The following is a 20,973-nucleotide window of genomic DNA, read 5'->3' as shown; positions in this document are numbered from 1 at the left end:
TTATAGTATAATTCGGATGTATTGTGTTTTAGAATGTCTGAGAAAAAAGTTGTGATTGCCAATGTGCGCTGAGCGACTCTTTTTGATTAGCGTGCTCCTCAAAAATGCATTTTCGCTATTAACCATAACATCAATTGACGCGCGATTTTTCGTTTTTATTTTTCTCATTTCTTTCTCATTCCGTTACATAGCGATTGTGGGCGAGACGTCAAATGAGCTCTTTCATAAGCTGCTCAGTGCGCAGGAGATTCTCTCGCGCACACGTCGCTGGTAATGCTGTAGCCTGTCAAATACAAAAGTCTTTCCGGATAACCAATTACCGATAGGCTTTCACGGATAAATACCGATCATATCCAACAGGCCGCCGATAACTAGCTGTCACCGGAAATGATTGGTTTTCTAGATACCGATAATCACTCGGTGTCGGTAAAAGCGGATAACTCCTTACCGGCCCAACACTAATGTAGAAGCGAAAGAATGAGGGTAAGAGAGGGTAACTCTTGTGGATAACCGACATTGCTCTCTAGCATGAACTAGCCATCCTAGAATGAATGTTTACATGGTTTATAAAATTAAAACTCGACTATATATTGACACTAGCCATGTTGATATGTTAGTCAGCAAGCATATATAGCAATATCGATGTAGATTCTTGAAAATTTAATCATTTAAAGGCAAATTTGAAGATTATTCCTATTGATGTTAGTCACTGTCTAGTTAGTCCAAACCTATATTCACTCAACTCAACGAATTACATACAGAATAGAGTTAACTAAAAAAGGGAGCGCAACAGTTGAGAAGTCTAATGGTTCAATGTTGGTGTTCAGCAGCCGTAAAATAACAGAGAGTAATATTAGTCAACCTAAAAGCTAAATAAACGTAACAAAAAACTAGTTTCCGTTTAATGCATTTTTTCATGAAACTAAATTTTTTATGGGTTGCAATTAAATACTCTCCAAATAAAGTACTTGCCTAATTGTTAAAACTTTACCGATATATAAAACAGCTGCATAAAATCGTGCTAATACAGTATCTGTATTATAAACCGTAAAACAATTATAAAGTGGTTACCGTTAAGGTTAACTGACATCATTTTAAAATACCATTTATTTATAGCATGTAATCACAATATTTCGTTTTCAGCGATGACTTCGATGTTAGAACACAAAATCAGCTTGGAGACAAAAACACCCACAATGCTACAAGCTGGGACATGAAGTTAATTTGTAGGCGAAACATAGACATGAATTAACAAGTCGACACTGACAATTAGTCAATTCATGAATACAAGACAAAAGCATTCTGTTGGCTGCCGTTCTTATGCACTTCACCTCCACCGCTAAACTCAGTAGCTATGGTTACCAAACATGGCGGACAATTATAAGTTATAACACAAGGTAGAATCATATTCCACAAATACCACATTTATATATACACCCGTACATCTTGTGAAGTGAGTGAACTGGCAAAAAATTCTTCCTCTACACAAATAGGAAATTTAAAGTTTTTCATAAAAATTAGCCATTATCGGAAGTCATTTGTTTAAAACCTTTTAATGCGTGCTCTGCTTTTATGAATAAGGAACTCGAACGGATAACATTTGAAGATAAGCGATTTTAATATAATTATAGCGTCTAAGCCGTCTTCAGTCGATACTTTGCAAAGATCGCAAATATTTCTGCCCATTTTCATGACTTGTAAATGGTGATAAAATCTGGTACTTGGTCAATATTACACAAAAATATTATTCAAATTGTGATCTGCAATGTTAATTGCTACTGCTAAAGCAATAATAATTTGCATTGTCAGTTAACATCTAAACTGTTTAGCAAGATTTGGGCAGAATGGAAGAATGAAGGGTGTGCTGCCTACTCAAAATGCCCTGAGCACTGATATAAACAACAACGCACTGCTTAATGGAATGGTTATGTTGATTTTTGGAGGACAATCTAGATGGGAAATATGGTGCACGAGAATATTTAACACTCATCACACATCATAAGGCTAACTACCGGCATGCATGTTGTTAATTCCTTTCCTATAAGCCCTTCCAATGTTAAACAATAAAATAAGCGGTAAGAGCACGCAACACCGAATATGAAAATTGTGATGTCACAATTCCCGAGCCTATACCATTGAACATTTCTGCAATAGAGCTCTGGGGAAATCCTATAAACACCAACCAATGTCTGTCTCACCATGTCAAACAATGGCTCATTTGAAAGCCAAGATATTGAAGAACCTGAATAAGCTGAAACAGTACTTATGTAATTGATGTGCTTTAATAAAAACTCTATGGCAAAATGAAAAATTTTTTGGCTTGTAAAAATTATATAATAAAATAATATTGTTGAAAATAATGCAAAACATGATTTGCAGAACATCATAGCCCTGTTGCCACTTGTGCCGAAATCCTGTCTGATAGATAGATTTATGAAGTGTAATCAGAGCTGTGCTGACACATACTAAAATGACACTTGACACAAACTTGACACATAAAATTTGTTTAGCAAATGATTTTTTATATCTGAAACATCTTTATATCGTTCAACTATAGTCCATTAGTACTGTAAGTGTTTGTGATGGATTATAAGGCAATCATGCAATGACACCCTAAATCTAACAAGCTCTAAAGTTGCCCTCTTAAACATTTACGAGAAAATCGACAAGTTTCTGACCAGGTTTTGATAACAACTCGAGCTGTACAACGCTCCAAACATGGATGTTGAGGTTTTTAATAACGCCGATTATATCACTACAGCTTTCATATCCAGCAGAACTACTGGATCATACTACAGGCCTATCATATTAGCTCTTACTGCAAACTAAATGATCAGATCGTCCACATAGTTCTACAACAACCTGCAGCAATGTCCCTTTTTATAATTCTCAATCCAATTCTTGAAAGGCTGATATGCACATAGCTGCACATAGCATGCCAATAGCTATTGCAGTTGAGAGAAGTGCCTCAATAGGCAGCTGCCACAATGATTAAACTATGATTAATCAATTTATGACAGCGACAGCTGCTAAAACTACTATTATTGGATTTCAAGTTGATTACTCTAATTGAGAAGATCTGAAGACTACAGAACACCGTATTACTTAAACCGAAATAATAGAGAAACGTGTAAATATAATCTAAAGATATTTGCCTTTCAAAACATGCTAAGCATTTTACCTCCATGTAAAACGGAAACTGCTATCATTGGCAAATAGAATCATTGCAAGGTTGTTATACACTATCAGGTTCTATCAAGCCGACAGCCCAACATTTTATGAGCTTACCTAGTAATTGTCAGCTCTTGACAACTCATACAAGATGAGACAACAAAGAAAATAAACTAGTAATGAAAAACTGGTAAACTGTAGAGTATGGTAAGAAATCTCAGATAACAAAATGGGTGAAAACACAATCACTAATCCAAATTTGGACAAATCTAAAGCTATACTGTAAGAATTTTAACAACATTCCAATCTAGTTGATTACATGGCGCAAGTTACTATATTGAGTAATGAAACTGTAGCCTTAGTGCTTGATGTCTATTTACAAGTTGATCAACAGTAGTTAGAGTGAGTGCTTGCCGGAAAACCGGCCTTGGCACAACTCTGTTTACAATCACTGTTTCTAAGCAACAACGCACGCCAATCTGTTTAATCTTTGCATAAAACAAAAGCCCGGGAATTCTTACATCCATTTTTACTGTTTTCAAAGATATTTATCTACTTCCTCTGTTATAATAACAAATGGGTCATGATCACAGAAACCATGGTTAAGTCGGGATTGTAAGATTTGGAGTTATCTACACTAGCAGAAGGATAAAATTCTCAGTTATTTTGCACGAAAAAAAAATTTGATTTTAGCTTAATTTCAGCAGATTTTATGGTCAATAAACTGAATGCACATTTACCATTAGTTAGCCTGTCTTGACAAGCTGTTGTTTTGCGTAGTTGTCCCCTCGTCGAGCGACGAGCAACAACAGCTTGTCACAAGACGTACTGCTCCTGATGCATCAGCTGCACTTATAGGGAGTTGTTCTCTTCCGTCTACGCGGCTTGGCCGCGATGTTATGTCGGTCGCTCCATTGGTAATCATAACGGATTTCACGCAAAAATTTATGTAGAAAAAAAAACAAGATTACAACGTTTAACCAAAAACCAGTTTCTGTGATAAACTTTAGTAAAACTTAAGAATATAATAAACTCAAAATAAAATCCATAAGAGCAAATAAAACTGACTGATACAAAAATAGAAATAAAACTGACTGAGCGCACAAATAACGACATGTTTAGTCGCTGTTGTTGCCTAAGTTCTCAAATTCTAATAAAGTTTGCTGCAGAGAGGGGTCGCCAGTTAAACGTTCTTATCTTAATTTTTCTACATAAATTTTTGCATGAAATCCGTTATGATTACCAATGGAGCGACTGGAATAACATCGCAGCCGAGCCGCGTGGACGGAAGAGAACAACTCCTTATAAGTGCAGCTGATGCATCAGGTGCAGTACGTCTTGTGACAAGCTGTTGTTGCTCGCCGCTCGACGAGGGGACAACTACGCAAAAACAACAGCTTGTCAAGACAGGCTAACCATTAGTGCGAAAACATAGTTCTGAGAAAACTGGTGTTAAAGTTTGAGAAACGAAAACCAATGCACAACTTTGTTTACATTTCAAAACATCATAGCAACCAATATCAATCAAGAAGTTGTAATATTTATCTAGATTTCTGTATTTATATCGAAAAAATTATGCTGAATTTAAAAATCTAAACAGATTTTAGCTTGTCATGGAAATAGCTGTATATAAGAAAATGTATTACCTAATTTTCCAGATATTAAAAACAGCTTGGTAGTACCGTGATATTTGGCACAGCCGTAGTATCATCAACAAAATCTTTAGAAAAATAATAACAGTAACATATTGCACACCATCGGTCACTATATACTTCGATCTTGTAAATGCGAATGATTATTCTTATAAGTAAATATTGTAACAATCTTATAAGAATCGTTAGGATTCGTCATCGTCATTCCCTTTACTTTCACTGCTTTTTACATCAGTTAGAATACCAAAGTACTCATTATAAGTGTCCAAAATGGCAAGAGTCATCTTTAAAATCGACAAAAAAAAACGAATACTTTTATCGGATGCCATTTTTCAGTACTTACTGTTTAGCATAGCAACAGTTTTAAGGGGTTTTTTCCGAGGGTTCTATTGGCTAAACTGACTTCAGATTCAGAAAGATCATTCTTTGATTGGTCCAGATGCATGTGTTACAAAAATTGTTACCAATATTATAAATTCAGTTTGTGCAACTTCAAAGTCGGATAACTCAACTTCGTGATTTGCGACTTAACCATGGTTTCTGTGATTGCGACCCAAATCTTTATTAGCATGACATCGCAAAAAAATCGATGCGGCTCATTCGTTGGTAAATAATAAATGATTATGATGCAAATAAAGAGTTTTATTATATTCATTATATTTTTATAGCATATTTTGAGTCATGAAATGATGATGAACATGTGCTTGATAGATATGATACTACTGTAAATGTATTTACGAATTTTATAAAAAAATTTTTGAATTTTTTTAGTTTGAATTTTTTTAGTTTTAGCCTGAATAATGGTGAAGTACTGTACAAAACAGAAAGTAGTTTTTTTTCTGTTTGATGACATTTGCTGTGGGTTGCCCAACTTTTTTACTAGTGTTTTATCAAATATCATTGTAATATGAGCACATTTAGATATATTTAATTAAAGTTTTAAAACTTCGGATTGTTGGACAAATTGCCCAGGGTTACAGACACGCATTGCCCAGGGTTACTGACACGCATTGCCCAGGGTTACAGACACGCATTACCCAGGGTTACAGACACGCATTGCCCAGGGTTACAGACACACATTGCCCAGGGTTACAGACACGCATTGCCCAGGGTTACAGACACGCATTGCCCAGGGTTACAGACACGCATTGCCCAGGGTTACAGACACGCATTACCCAGGGTTACAGACACAAATTGCCCAGGGGTTACAAACACGCATTGTCAAAAACGGCCAGGGTTCAAAGGGTTAAAATTACTACCTTTAGATTCCAATCTCACTCAAAATTCAAACATATTTTAAAAATAAATGGTTCAGCTACAACTAGTATAGGCTGGTTTAGAGAATTCGAACAGAAAATGAAAACTAAACGGGTTTTTGTTTGCTGTTCGGTCATTAAGGCAAGAAAAGAGCAATTGGACTTGAAGTTACCAATAGAGATGCTCTATGGGTCTGTTATTGAGAATTAGAAGCAGTATAAAAAAGCAATATTCTGAAGGAAACTGTTCACAATCTTTAAATATTGTTCTCTTTTTAAGTGATTTTTTTCCATAATACAGTAGACGCTCATACAATATAAATAATAAATAAATAATAACAATTATAGGGATTTTATGTTATGGAACAGTAACATACATGTAAATTGCCTAATCCGTTCTAAGATTTTTCCAAACTCACCCCTTTGGCCACGCAGAAAGAAAAAACTCTTAATTTTGTGGGCTGTACGCTAACTGAAATATTATTGGTTGGCATCGAGAACTTTTCTCATTTTTTTTGATCAACTTCACTGGCTTTATAGACCATGACTGCAGTAATTTTACAATCAGTTGTAATTACTATTACAACAATTACTATTGTCACAATTACTATTTAGTTTTTCCCGACTGCAATGTCTAATCCGCAAAGTAAAACTAATAACTGCGCAGATACATATTCTGTTTTGTTGACACATCTGACGATTTATTACGCCAAACTAGAATTTCATGAAGTTGTATATATAATAGATACAAGATATTTTCAAACAAAGTTTAACTACAGTAAAATTATTGTATACAATCTTCAAGTCTTTTGATTTTCTTTCATTAAAAGATTTTTGAACCCTTTCCGTGCCATCCATGTACAAATTTAGCTATCGGCCTAGTGCCAGCCATTTTACCGAAAATTGCTGGTATTTTTTCATGATATGTATACAATATTTTTTCAATTTCAAACTCTATCTAGAACATTTTTAGTAACATATTTTATTTTGCCAACCTTTTAACTAACACTGCTATGCAAAAAATTCAATGTATCTATACTTTGTGCGGCGATGATAAAGCTATGTGAAGCGATCGCTACGAAGCTAAGACGATCCTCCACAAAGTTCCTTACTCTTACAAAACTATTATTTTCACCACTATCAGACTCACTGCTGTTACTTTGATTATCTGTATAATCACGAAAATCTAAATCTGAATTGGCTATAACGTCATCAACATAAGTAATTACCTGTTTTCTGACTCGCGCGGTACTTAGCAAAACTTAGACAAAAATTGTTCGTTTTTAGGTTAGTAGTTCTCAAACAAAAGTTTAAAATTGCTTCATTATTTTAGGCTAATTTTATAGAGATATCTTCGGACAACGTTGTCAATATCGTGAAAGTCCTTAAGACCGCGGGTTATGTTGTCAACGAATAATAAAATGAAGTTACTACGCAATTGCTGGGAAAGTCGCAATTATGCGTCTACGGCACTTGACCATAGAAAATGCATTTACGTGTCTACGGCATCGAAAGGGTTAAGCACATTTTTGTCAAATAAAGTTATTGTTACTACACTTTTCGGTTAACTGTCCACTCGGCTAGAAGTCCTCTACGCCAAATTTCAACCCTTTAAAAATCCTCCAAGCCAAATATCCATTCAGTCAAATATACAGCCATCAATAAGTTTGGTCATGGATGGAGCAAAATAGCTGTGAGAATGAAATGAGGTTGAAGACTAGAGATATCTCTGCAAACTTATTGTCTGCTTAAGAAAGCATATGCATTTATGGAAAGATTTGTGAGGGAACAGAAACATTCAATAGAATGTTCTAGAGAATGGTGGTATGTGAGAGAAGAGAGATATTAACAAAAAAGCTAGCTTTAGATTTTTGATTCTGAAACAAAACTAACCTGGTCATTAGAGCAACTGGCTATGAGAGAACCATCTTGATTGACTCGAACAGCTCTCACCCACTCCCTGTGTCCTAGAAATGTCTTCGTACAATATCTGCAGGGTAAGATACGTAGTATAAAAACAAGTGTAAAAAACTATGACAAATTTTACAAACAGTAGTTACAGTGCACCCCCAGGTTACGACGTCCCTGTTTTATGGCTTTTTCGCCGTACAATGCGAAACCAATGTTTTTTCCTCCCCTACATACCGCTTTTTATCGCCATATGAAATCAACAAAAATGTCTCTTAAAATCAAAATTTGGCGGTCAGTGCGCTGAATACATCGGAATAACGAAGAGGCAAATATGCTATTTGCTGAAACCCCTCCCACAACGTCATCAAAATATGAGATGCTCACTCGCTCTCTCTCAGCTCAGCATTATTCGTTATAAGTTATAGTGACAAGGAAACCAGAAATGGGTAATAAAGATTAATACGATGACAAAATTAAAGTTTAGTAAAATACATACTAAAGCTCAGCTTTATGTGAGTGTTTAGTAAGCTAAATTCATTTAAGTTAAATTAGAAGTTTGTGTTATATGTCTGTCTCGAAGGTAAGAGCTCCATATGGCACATACTGTAAATAGTAACAACATTTTATTGCAGAGCATAACCACTAAATACACTGAAGTTATTGTAGGTAACCACAGTTACTAAGGTTGATATACTATTTTGTTATTAATTTTTTATATGTACAGTACTTATATAACATGTTGATGTCTTTTACCAGGGGTGGTTGCAATAGATAACTACTACAAGTTTCTATACCTCTCTATACGACATTTTCGCCTTACAAAGCCAACACCGGAACAAATTGATGAAGTATGGCAGGGGTGCACAGTACTTAAAGACAGAGTACAAGTGCAAATAAGACGCATTAGAACTTTTCTAGCAAGGTATTACATCCATGTTTACTTTAGCCATATTTTAAAGAGGTGCTAAAGCTTAATAATACAGCTGTATACTGAGATGTTTTCAGTGGTAAAGAGTTTCAGCAACAGTGAGTTTTCCTCTAGAAAATTATATCATATTAGCCGGTCACAGGAGGAAATGATTCCACTAACATAGAAGTAACATGTCTATAAGGACAGGCTAAACAGCAATTGTTCATCTCACCAATAAATAGTTTTTTGGAGTTACACAAAATGATAACATTTTTGTACAATTCCTTCCCTGTTTTACAGTCAATAATAAGTTTTGATCCAGCCATAGAAATTATATGGGGCCAACTTAGCAAATACCTTTGTACTTTAATTTTAAAAAAAAGATTTTCTGAGATGGGCCCGTACCAATTTGAACAATTTTAAGAAAGACAAAAGATGAAAAGACTGCGATCTAAACAACTATGGGATGATTGGAACCTCTTAGAATATAATGACATTGGGTCTCTAACACACAACGAACACTCTTTTCATAGTTGCATGGCGGTCAGCCGAGGAGTCTATGTCACTGCATAAATAAATGTTGTTCAAGATACTGCTGTGTAAGATGATTGTCAGAGATAGCAGCTAGTAGCCGTCTACATAGCTTTCGCTGCTACCAAAATTAATGTTAACCAAGCTGGTATCAAATCTAAAATGAAATCATTGACACGCGACAATCAATAACATGACACTGAGCTTCTCAAAGAGACAAGAGTTGAATTAGAAACGAATTACATGTAACTAGAAAGTTTTATTCGGACTAAAGTTATTTCCAGTTAAAATGTTTTTGATAATTCATGAACACACTAAATATTATGATTACACTAGAGATATCTGTGCAACGTGAACTATTAACAACATAAGCCTGTAATGTTATTTTTCATAGAAAATTGTTTGGGGATTTGTCTCCCTTGATTGAAATTAGTTCGCTATTTCCACGCGGTTCTGTAGAGCACATCTGAAAAACAGATATTACAACAATTTGACAGCATGATATTTCACCCGACCTAATTGTATTACAAGTTGTTTATTATATATTTATTACTTATAAACCTAGCTGCTTTTATCAAATTGTAAAACTTGTAGAATTTGCAAACAAAAATTTTGCAAATAAATTGTTCACGTGAATTAATGTTCATAACATGGCCTTTTCTTCCTGTTGCTAAAGGTTTTTTACTACCAATTTGTATAAATTGTGGAATGCATGCAATTGTCTCCACAGCATTAGTACAAATTAAATGACATGAAACAATTCCTTCTACATTTAAGATGAGCACACTTGACCACAGGTTTGCTATGGCTAGGTGATGTTCAGGTTTGAACAAAATCAAAACTGTTTAGATCTGGGTATAAACTCAAATTAAGACATGTGTATTGGCTGCTATATATAAAGCAGGAACAATACACACCCTGAGGCAACATCCCACATCTTAATGGACTTGTCTCTAGAAGCTGAGAATATAAAATCGCCATTTGGAGAGAACTGGACAGAAGAGACGTTGTGGTCATGACCTTGGAGGGTCTTCGTGCACTCATAGGTCGTGAAGTCCCACAGCTTCACACTAAGGTCTGACGAACAGGATGCTGCAAGAATCAGATAAACAGATGACTAAATGAATAGACAGACAAAAGGCTGATGGGAGATGAACAGGCAATAATGCAAGAGAGTACAGTAGAACCACAATACAGTCATGGGCAAGTATGGAGTTGACCACAAAGATTTAGTATTTCTTAGATACAGCTACCGTAAAACCTCTATTTGAATGTCACCTTTATTTAAACGTCACCTCTAATAGAACGTCACTATAGGAGACAGATTAAAAAATACAGCGCAACTCTTTAATTGAACACCACCTCTATTTGACCACCACTTTGACATTCATTGATCTTTACGAACCCAAAATAGAAAGTGATCAGTAAAAAAGTGTCCACAAAACGATGCTAATAATGACTTGATCGCATCAATAACAATAAATTATGTTGTTGTTGCCGTAGTGGTTGTCATGGTTTTAGTGACAGTGTACCTGAAAAATCGATCGTCACAATTATCAGAACTACACTCTGATTCGAAGCCGCTAAGGTCTAAATCTGATTCCATTGTCTTCAGATTTGTCCATAACGTGGTTTACAATTTTACCTGAAAACTTTAAAGCGCTTCAATGAGCGACGAGAATACTCTTCAAGAACACCATTCGACATAATAGCAACCATTGTTATGGCATATTTTAACTTTAAAACGTTAAAAACCTTTCAAAACTTGAAAATGTTATGTTCGTTTTTTAACTTCAAAGCTTTACAGTTTCTTCTTTAAAATTATGAAAGCGACACCATAAATATAATCAATAGCGGTATCCAGACAATATTTTTTTACTGAAAGTTGTTCTTTGTTCAACTCCGTCTGACACTTCGATGCATATGAAAAACGGTTTAGCAAAAATGCGGAGGCCGACGACATTAATGTCGCTCCGCCTGAAGGAGAGTGCAAAATATAAGCAATAATAACATTGCTTCATTCGTAAAAAAGTTAAATTTACTATCCCAAAACTCTGACAAACTAGCCGAAAAAATTTTCCATCCAAAATTCTGATGAACCAGATAGACAATACAGCGCCACCCTCTATGTGAACGTCACCTCTAATAAAATTCCACTATAGGAGAAGGGTCGAAAAATAGAGTGCCATGGCATTCAAATAGTTTTTACGGTAATTGTGCGTGATTTTAAAAAACAAAAGTATATAAAAAAACTTACTAGCAAGTTAATGCACTGAATTTTTAGTGTTTTCTGATTTACTAGTCATTAGAACTAAAACTCTGTTATGCTGTTAAGCTGGTTACTGGGAAATATTTTAATCAATTGCCAATTGTATTTTCGTATGGTTAAAATATCAAGAAATCTCTTATACATACTGTGGAAGTAAAAAGGTGCAAAACTTGAGAAAACTTTCAAGTATTTACCATGTTCTTGAAAGAAAGAATTAATAGCAATTGCCTTATGCTAATGTCAGAAAATAATGAGCAATCTGTGAGTGTGAATATTGAAGAATCCAAATATCAATTTTTTATCAGACAAACAAAACGCTGACACCATATGAAAAAAGAAACATTGATAACTAAAACAATATATTACTTTGATATATGTTAGACAATTACATAATATCAGGAATGTAAAGTACCATAGTATCAATATTCAAGTGTTTTGAAAAGGCTACAGTGGTGTACTTATAGACAGGGATGAAGGTACAACTGCAAGGCAAGCAGGGCACCCCGTTAAAAACATTGACCTTACACAAGATAAAAAGATATGTAAAATATTTTAATAGACTTACCCATCAGTTTACCAGTGTGATCAAAGGCTACATCTTGTACCGAATCAGTATGACCCTTCAATGTTCTCTCATAGTCACCCGTTTCATAGTCCCATAGCTGTGAGATACAAGAGAGTTGAACAAATAGCAAATCTTTTAATCACTTCGCTATGTCTGACCAACAAACTTTACAGTGAGACCATCAACAAAAATCTTTGTTAATCAAACAGCACAGATCTCCTTGCTAATGGCGAATTTTTATGAAAGCAAATGTGATAAGAAAGAGGACATATTTATTTAAAGACAGAGAAAGACACAAGTACCAACCTTTATAGAGGCGTCCTCACTGACGCTGGCACACACGCTGAATACAGGATGGAAGATGACATTTACCACAGGACTACGATGACCGGTTAGGGAGAACCTCTCAGGAGGTCTCGGAATCCATTCACTTGGATCTCTCTTGTCCCTTGTTGGGCCTCCTGAATGAAACTCCTTCTCAGCATCTGCTAGCTTTGACTCCAAGTCCATAACCTAACCAGTAGATGAGCTTCTGAACATAGTATTTCTATGTAGTTAGGGGAAGTGGGGAAAGTCTACTGGCTATATAGCCATGTTGATATGTGTCTACCCACTACAGTGTGATGTTGACATGTGTCTACTCACTAGTGTCATGTTGATGTGTGTCTACTCACTACAGTGTCATGTTGACATGTGTCTACTCACTACAGTGACATGTGTCTACTCACTACAGTGTCATTCTGATATGTGTCTATTCACCACAGCGTCATGTTGATATGTCTACTCACTACAGCGTCATGTTGATGTGTCTACTCACTACAGTGTCATGCTGATATGTGTCTACTCACTACAGTGTCGTGTTGATATGTGTCTACTTATTACATTCAGCAACCCTATAAGCTATCTACTGTGCATGTGCATAAAGACAGCAGTAACTTCTCAGTGCAACGTTTTGCTTTTGTTGAAATAACAGATGTTTCGACGGAACGAAAATTAAGTGAACAAGTAGATTGTAACTACGGGTTATAAACTTGATAAAGTCATAATGCAGATGTCCAAACACAACCTCACAAACGACTTTCAAAGTGAAAGCCAAGAATTGCCGGCAGCAGGTGAACACTGAAAACCAGTATCAAAAGTTTGTTTAGCAATGAATTCCTTCTCATCGCTGTAACGGTACATGTAAGGCTCGATGTAAGCCTCGACGACACCAACGAAGAAAAATTATAATGATATCAGATTAACATGCATTTCAATGAAATTGGTTGTATGTTCACGTAAAACAACGATTAACTTCAAATTATGAATTAAAAAAATAAGATACCATTAAGAATGCAAATATATAATAATAACAATTTACACATGATATAAATGCATGGTATCCTATCATACTATAGATCCAGCAAAAAGCTGCAAAGGCATTTTCAAGAATATATAGGCCAATAGTTGCAAAAGGTATACCTAAGCTCAAAGTGCCAAGGCAAATACAGTGCACCCTCGAGATACGATTACCCTGATATACGATTTTTTCACCTTACGAAGTCAAACATTGTGATATCTTCACCTCGCTATACAAATTTTATTTCACCATACGAATTTGAGAAAAGTTTCGCCCGAGTTAAAATTTGGCCGTCGGTGTGCTCATAACACACGTCGAAATAAAAATGACACCGAAATATAGTTTGCCGAAAACATTCTTAGAATGTTTAGAAGAGACACGAGGATCGACTTCTCTCATGTTCACGTGGAAAGTTTCGTGTAAATTACACAAGCGAAAGCAAATATTCATTTGTAGCGTTATTATAGCTTTTACTATAAACTTTTAAGTCAGCATACGTATATAACTACAACTAGCTACATTTAATTTGTTATCTATGGAATCTGAGACCGATACAAACGTTACAAAGCGAAGGAAAAATGATTTCTATGTCAACAAAGTTGGATGTCGTAAATAAGAAGAAGGGACCCGTATTATTAACATTGTCAAGGAATATGATCGCAACCAATCAGTATTTGCAACTATTATTAAAACAAAAACTTCATTAAGCAAGCACAAGAAAGAGCTTCCGACTGAAGATTTGAATGAGCTAGGTCATGCACGCGATCAGCATTCAAAAGGAGCAACCATTTAGTAAAGGCGAGGATGTGGAAGATACAGAAAATCCCACATTTGCAGAAATATTTCAAGTGTTTAATTTACTGATATGGACTGGTACATTAAAACAATGCATGTATAATATATATTATTTATCTCTTGTGTGGCATGTTTTTCATATTTTATTAATTTTGTTTCCCTTTGATTTTATGTTATATTTTCTTGTTTAACCATGTCTTCGCATGTGGGCTTGTTATCTTCTACGTGAATATAATTCATCGTATGTATGCATGTAACTCATATAACTAGCTACTCAAGATAGTTGACGCATCCACATTACTTTTTAAAACTTGCTAAAGCCCTGTCCCCCCATAGGGTATAAATACGTACAAACTTTGTATGTATGGTTACATTGATTCTTGTGCAAATTTCATACAAGACAAACTACTGTACCACATTCTCTGGATCCTTTTACAAGCGCTAGCTAGCAATTTTCTGCATTGCACCATCAATTTGTTCGTAGAAAAATTGGACAGAAATGGACAACTTCTTTTAGCCTGCTAAAAATTCCAATTCATTACGTTTTAAATTTATTTTAAAGTGTACAACACCATAATTAGCATTGATACATTTTTGCCTCCTCTCTGCTTTACCCGCTACATGTACCAGCTAAAGCCACGTTATTCCAAAGGTATGTACGTCCAGTATAGAAAACAATTTTATTTTTCTTTTCGGTAGCCATTAAATGGTCAAGTGTGCGAGAGGCCGCTTTCTATAACTGCATCGCTCGGCCTTACTGAATTAGGTTGAAAAAGGTTTCAACCAGATAGGCTAAAGTTTATAGTGAAAGTGAAGATAGGAACTGCTGAAAGATAATATTTCGTGATAAAAAGTTGAAATTCAGTAAAATAGTTCAAAATACATACTAAAACTTAGGTTTAAGTGTAGGCATAGCAAGCTAAACTTGAAGTGAATTCAAAGATTATGTTATGCGTCCCTTTTGAAGGCAAGAACTCCTTAAATTACGTACTACATTTGGTACACACATTATAATTTTGCGTTTTATTGCAGATCATAACCATTTAAATACACTAAATACAATACAGTTACTGTAGGTAACTATAATTACTAAAGTTAACATACTATTTTGTTGCTAATTGTCAATATGTACACATTTTTATAAAAAAATTGACGATTTTCACCAGGGGGTGTTTGCATTGTATAATTACAATGGTCTCTATACCCCGACATACGAATTTTTCACCATACGATGCCAACCCTGGAACGAATTAACATCGTATCTCGAGGGTGCACTGTATAGCCACCTACGACCCATGAACGCGTCACACATGCAGGGAACACGTACCTTCTTCTGAAGTCTTATCACAGATGTCCATTTTTTCTCTAAAAGGCCGGTAAATTTATCCTCTATTTTATCAGGCTGCAAAGAAAGTGTTTGAACACGTGAGAAAGCATAACAAGAGTAAGAGAAATATTCTATTCACATAGAAAACCAGTACACAGGCATATTGTTGGGGTATTGCGATACACAAGCCAACATAACAAAAGGTCGCAGTAACTTCTATTCCTGTAGTTATATTCGTGTTAGAAATAGCAATGGAACTATGTGAGTCACTGCTCTAAGTTCATCTGATAAATGAGCTAAAATCAATAGAACGCTGCAAACAAACTTGACCAAACGCTGTTCATGTCTGCATCCCTAGGAGAGTATTAAAGCATTAATGCAAACGCAGTTACAAGCGGAGAGAATGATTGTAGCAAAATTAGCTAGTTGTGCTCCACCAGCAAAGGCTTTAATAAGTGTCATATTGACTGTAACTACACTGTATATGTTCTGAATATCTACATGTACCTTTAATGACTTTTGTGGAACATGATTTGTAAGATAAATCACTCAAGATAACATGCCGTAAGTCAGCTTATGTTAAAACACAACGCTAGACAATGTTTGCAATCATGATGTATCTTATCTGCACTGATGTCCATTAGCTAATGTAAGCGCTTGAGCAAAACGGCTTCTAAGAGCAAAGGAGAAACCCCGCTTCCTACCTCACCATTGATAAACGCAAATACAGAGAACCCTTACTCAACAAGCCTTCACACACGTGGCAGTCTTGTTTGTGATTTGTCATATTTTATAATTTGAATGATGGGGCATGTATTTTAGCTAATTTGTTAGGCATTCCAATCAAGCTGCCAGTACTATTTAACGCATCACACAATTGAATGTATACATAAAAATACTTCCTCGTAATGAAATGAACCCTATTTTTGATGCAAGTTGCACCACAGCACAATTATATATCTCTACAGTCGTCTCTACAATTGCTAAGAGAGCAGTCATATAAATCGTAGCGAACATTAGCAACCTCTATCATTTGAGGAATACTAAAATATAAACCCTTTGCGTATGTTGGTAGGAATATTTATGTTATGTGAAATAAGAGGAAGCAAGACTCAGGGAATGCATGCATACGTGTAGCTAAGATGATCTGACATCATAAGTATGTGCAATATTTGGATGTATTACTTAAACTTTGTAAATAGAGATGTGACAGAGACAGCAGAATAGTAAAAGAGAAGGGCACAGGATAGTAAGAGAGAATGGCGCAGGATTGTAACAGAGAAGGGCACAGGATAGTAAGAAAGAACGGCGCAAGATTGTAACGGAGGAGGGCACACAACGATGTATGCCCTCGGTTGTGTGAACAAGTTAAGATCCATCTAAAAACCCATAATGCTTGCACTGTTTGCAAAGCAAGCCATTTGCAAGGTTTGGTCTAGCTACAAATTTGAACAAGCTAACAAGAAAATACATTTCAAGATTTTTGTGGGTTCAGTGGGTGTTCTGAACACTGTTACATTTGAGAAGTTAACAAATACACTGAATCTGTTTATGGCAAAGTAAAAAAACAGACATCGAGTGAAGGTTAGAGTATACATTGGTCATGCCATCATCAACTTGCTTAGAATAATCACAGCAATAATAAAAATGAAAAGATTAAAATGAAACAAACTCAATAAAATACAATTACAATCAAAAGCTAAATTTCTATGAAATTTTAGTACATAAAATTATGCATTTTAATCAATTTACAAATTGAAAAGCTGATGCAAAATAACATTGTTATTGCTTCAATCGGTTGACTATTGTTCAAATATAGCGCACATTCGGTATTAAATATAGCACAATATTTGAAAGGGATGGATCTATGTAACTGTAACTTAATGTGTCCGAGCATGGCATGTCGAGGTCGGTTCAAAGCATCTTTTAAATTACTGAAGGCAATAAAATTACCATTGAGATAATTCTTTTTATACCAAGTAAAAACTTTAAAAAAATCATTGCAAATTAACTTTAACAGCTGCCTCACTAGGGATACACAGTCAGCACAAGTATGAAAAGTAGCGGTTCGATTTGGTCGCAAAGAAAATATCAGCACAATTGAAATTTCAGAGCAAGCGCACATGGAAATACTTCAGAAGTCAGTGCGAGCGTTGTCATAATGTAGTCATGTAATTTTGGAAAGGTATATGCTGACATTACACCTGTGTAACTAGCAATAGGTAAGTCATTGCTACAGTATCAAAAATTTCTCTGAATTTTAGGCAACCATAAATAAATGCCGGTTAACACAATAGTACTAGTGTCATTGACTTCGTCAGAAACTTTTACGAGCAGTTTGTTCTAACAACCGAACAGCCAAACTGTTTGGGTTATAAATTAAAATCTACATACCAGTTCAGCCTCTTTATGAAACTCGGCATAGGCTTTGTGATATCCATTGGATTTTAAATAGTCACCCACCGCTTTATCCCTGTAATTACAGTACAAACAATAGCAGCATCACCTTGACACTCTGTGAAGGCAGGGGTCAGCAAGCTATTTTGCCGCCTAAAGCAATAAGATGCAGGCTAAGAACCTTATATAGCCACTGGCGAATCCAGTTACCAAGCCAACAGAAAACTAACACATATTTGCCTCCTTGTCTATCAGCAAAGAATGATGATGTGAAAGTAAACAATATGTCAGAATGAACTGCCAAAAATCACATTAGTGTACATAAAAGCAATGTTAGTGCCTGCCTTGGCTATTACAACTAAATCAAAATCAACACTGTTATTTGATAAAAAATGTAACTTACAATTCCTCGCGCTGCTTGTGTGAGAGAACCATGACAGCAATCAATTCATGGCTACAATTATGTCATAAAGGTTAATGTTAGTATGTGATTCCATGGTCTGGGGCGCAAACCGAAAAACCTGCTCTCTATAGCAAACCAAATAATTGTACGAGCCATTATTTGCTTTCCTTTATTTGTCCGTCTAATGTATTTGAGTGAAGCAAAAACAATGTGGAATAACAAAACAATTTATATCTACTGGTACAGATATTCAAATAATAACTCCTCGTGGAAAAACTATGAGAAGAAAGAACTACAATTTTTGCCAGCATTAACTGAAAGTTCAAAAATTTCCAAATAGCAAATAGCTAGCTTTTAGTGAGAATGAGTATGAAACTAAATTGTGTAGAGAGTTTCTATCTAATACTGGCAAAATTTTGCAACAAAAATTAAACTGGTCAGGTGATACAGCAGCTTCAATCAAAAAGTAAAGGTAAATGTATCTCCAACTTAAATTTGGTATATAATTGGTAAAGATTTTCTAGCAAACCCATTAGAAGACACACCACATAAAACTGCATCAAGAAACAAACACAATGCCACAAATGACGAAATACACAAAAACAACTTGGTTTTTTGGGGTACTCAAACAAACCTTATTTCTTATAACGAATGAAAAAAGAACTTTCGTATAAAATTGGTTCATAGTAATTATTGTATAAAATTTGTTCATAGTATGCATGGTAATTGTAGAGTGATAACAATAAATACTGAAAAGTGGTGGTGGAATTTCTATGACCTGACAGTACTATATATTTTGTAATAAATCCCTCTAACTTAATCTTTAGTTCAACTGCACAATTATTTAAAAATTAACTTAGAAATTACTGAGCCACTTAAGGCAGGTCTGGGCATTCTAACCTTTTCATTGATTCTATGTGCATGTCAATTTTAATACAATAATAGACTTTGAAGGAGGTTGTAATCATATCTTACCAATAAAAACAACTAAAGCCAGTATAATATATATCTGATTTATGCATAAGCAATTACTTTCTGCAGCTTAGAATATAACTTTACAATAAACATAAATCTGCATTATTCTAAAACATTTTAATAAAGTTTTAATGCTATTATATCTGCTCACTTACAACGTTATGTGGTATTATATTAAAAATACAAAACTGGAGTAAAATGGGTAGTTTTCAAGCGAAGAGACGTTGTTTCAGAGTACTGTAAATGCTTCACAATTCCCTAGTTGCACCATGTGCCGATGCATGACATGAGTAAAAAGCCAAATACAGTCACAACTACATCGGTATCACGGAGCTAACTTCCTACTATTTACTGGTATCTAAACTCCGATCGTGAAGATCAACCACAAACTGATGCTCAAATATATATCAAAAGTTAACCATATTGAAACAAAATACTTATTACAAGCTGGTTCAAAAATTAAATTAGTGAGGCACACTGCTTATTCTAGTCAAGCGCGCACTAAAGTAAAAAGAGAAGTATAGTGATTTAGCAGTGCCATTATTAAGATTTTTGTAACAGAGTATCTTGCAATATATGCTATAAATAACATGCAAAAACAACAACTACCTACAAAGCTCACTTGGTAACAAACAAACAAACAAAAAAACAAACAAACAAACGACTAAAATGATTAATGCTTTAGTTAAGCTGTAAGTTTAACAAATACAAACGACCTAAAAATACGCATCGAGCACAACAATTTACTATAACAGGAAATCGGATGCTACATCCATGCGCATGCTCTTTAAAATATTGCGTGATTTATTAGTTTCGCATTGTAAACTTGTACCGTATGAACATCATCAAAATTGTAGTAATGTTTAATAGTTTGTTTGGTTTACATTTATTAAATATTACAATATAACGCTGTCAAGTTTTTCCTCAATTTTTGTTGATTTGTTTCAAAGTTTCGGGAAGAAGATAATTTCTCTAGTATACGGGTTCTGCACTACCAGCGCCCAGTACTTTATGTAAGAACAACGTCGCAAAAGCAGACAAATTCTTTCGCATTTAACTTATAACTGGCTGTTTAGATGCCTTACTACTTATGTAATATCGAATTTACATGCCGTTCATTTGATCAACCATATAAAAAAATGAAACCATTAAAGCTCTTTGATATAATAAATTCTATTTGGAACTTTATTTGCAAAATGCATCTCCTAATTCATCTACCTGTAGTAGTCTCTCACCAATGCGTTAGTTTTCCATTATACTGCAACTCACTACAGCACTCAATTTGCAGCCAACTACCAAATTTCATGTATATACACATCTCGATTATGTAGCAGTCTTTTTTCTCCTGTGGATTTGCTTGTCATGTGAAGAACAATATTATATTTTTTTAATTACTAACCATAAATGCATATATCTCTTAGATTGCCTAAAGCCATAATTCTATCTGGCAAATAAAAGATCAAGACTTCATA

The 20,973-nt window shown here is 34.9% G+C and overlaps 1 protein-coding gene across 1 annotated transcript in view; it reads right to left on the bottom strand.

Moving 5' to 3' along the window:
- Positions 1–18,579, bottom strand: part of LOC137392132 (lissencephaly-1 homolog) — a 31,432-nt gene extending 12,853 nt beyond the window's left edge. The window contains exons 1-7 of the mRNA XM_068078763.1: positions 18,527–18,579; positions 18,121–18,199; positions 15,727–15,801; positions 12,572–12,778; positions 12,266–12,362; positions 10,349–10,523; positions 7,973–8,069 (exon numbers count right to left, since the gene is read on the bottom strand). Of these exons, the coding sequence (XP_067934864.1) occupies positions 7,973–8,069; positions 10,349–10,523; positions 12,266–12,362; positions 12,572–12,778; positions 15,727–15,801; positions 18,121–18,199; positions 18,527–18,558 (762 nt within the window). The 5' untranslated portion in view covers positions 18,559–18,579. The remainder of the gene's footprint in view (positions 1–7,972; positions 8,070–10,348; positions 10,524–12,265; positions 12,363–12,571; positions 12,779–15,726; positions 15,802–18,120; positions 18,200–18,526) is intronic.
- Between the last annotated feature and the right edge of the window lie 2,394 nt (positions 18,580–20,973).

Source organism: Watersipora subatra, chromosome 3 (assembly GCF_963576615.1).
Source record: "Watersipora subatra chromosome 3, tzWatSuba1.1, whole genome shotgun sequence".
Classification (NCBI taxonomy): domain Eukaryota; kingdom Metazoa; phylum Bryozoa; class Gymnolaemata; order Cheilostomatida; family Watersiporidae; genus Watersipora; species Watersipora subatra.
Note: the sequence above shows the minus strand (reverse complement) of the source record. Positions and strands in the feature narration are given on the sequence as shown.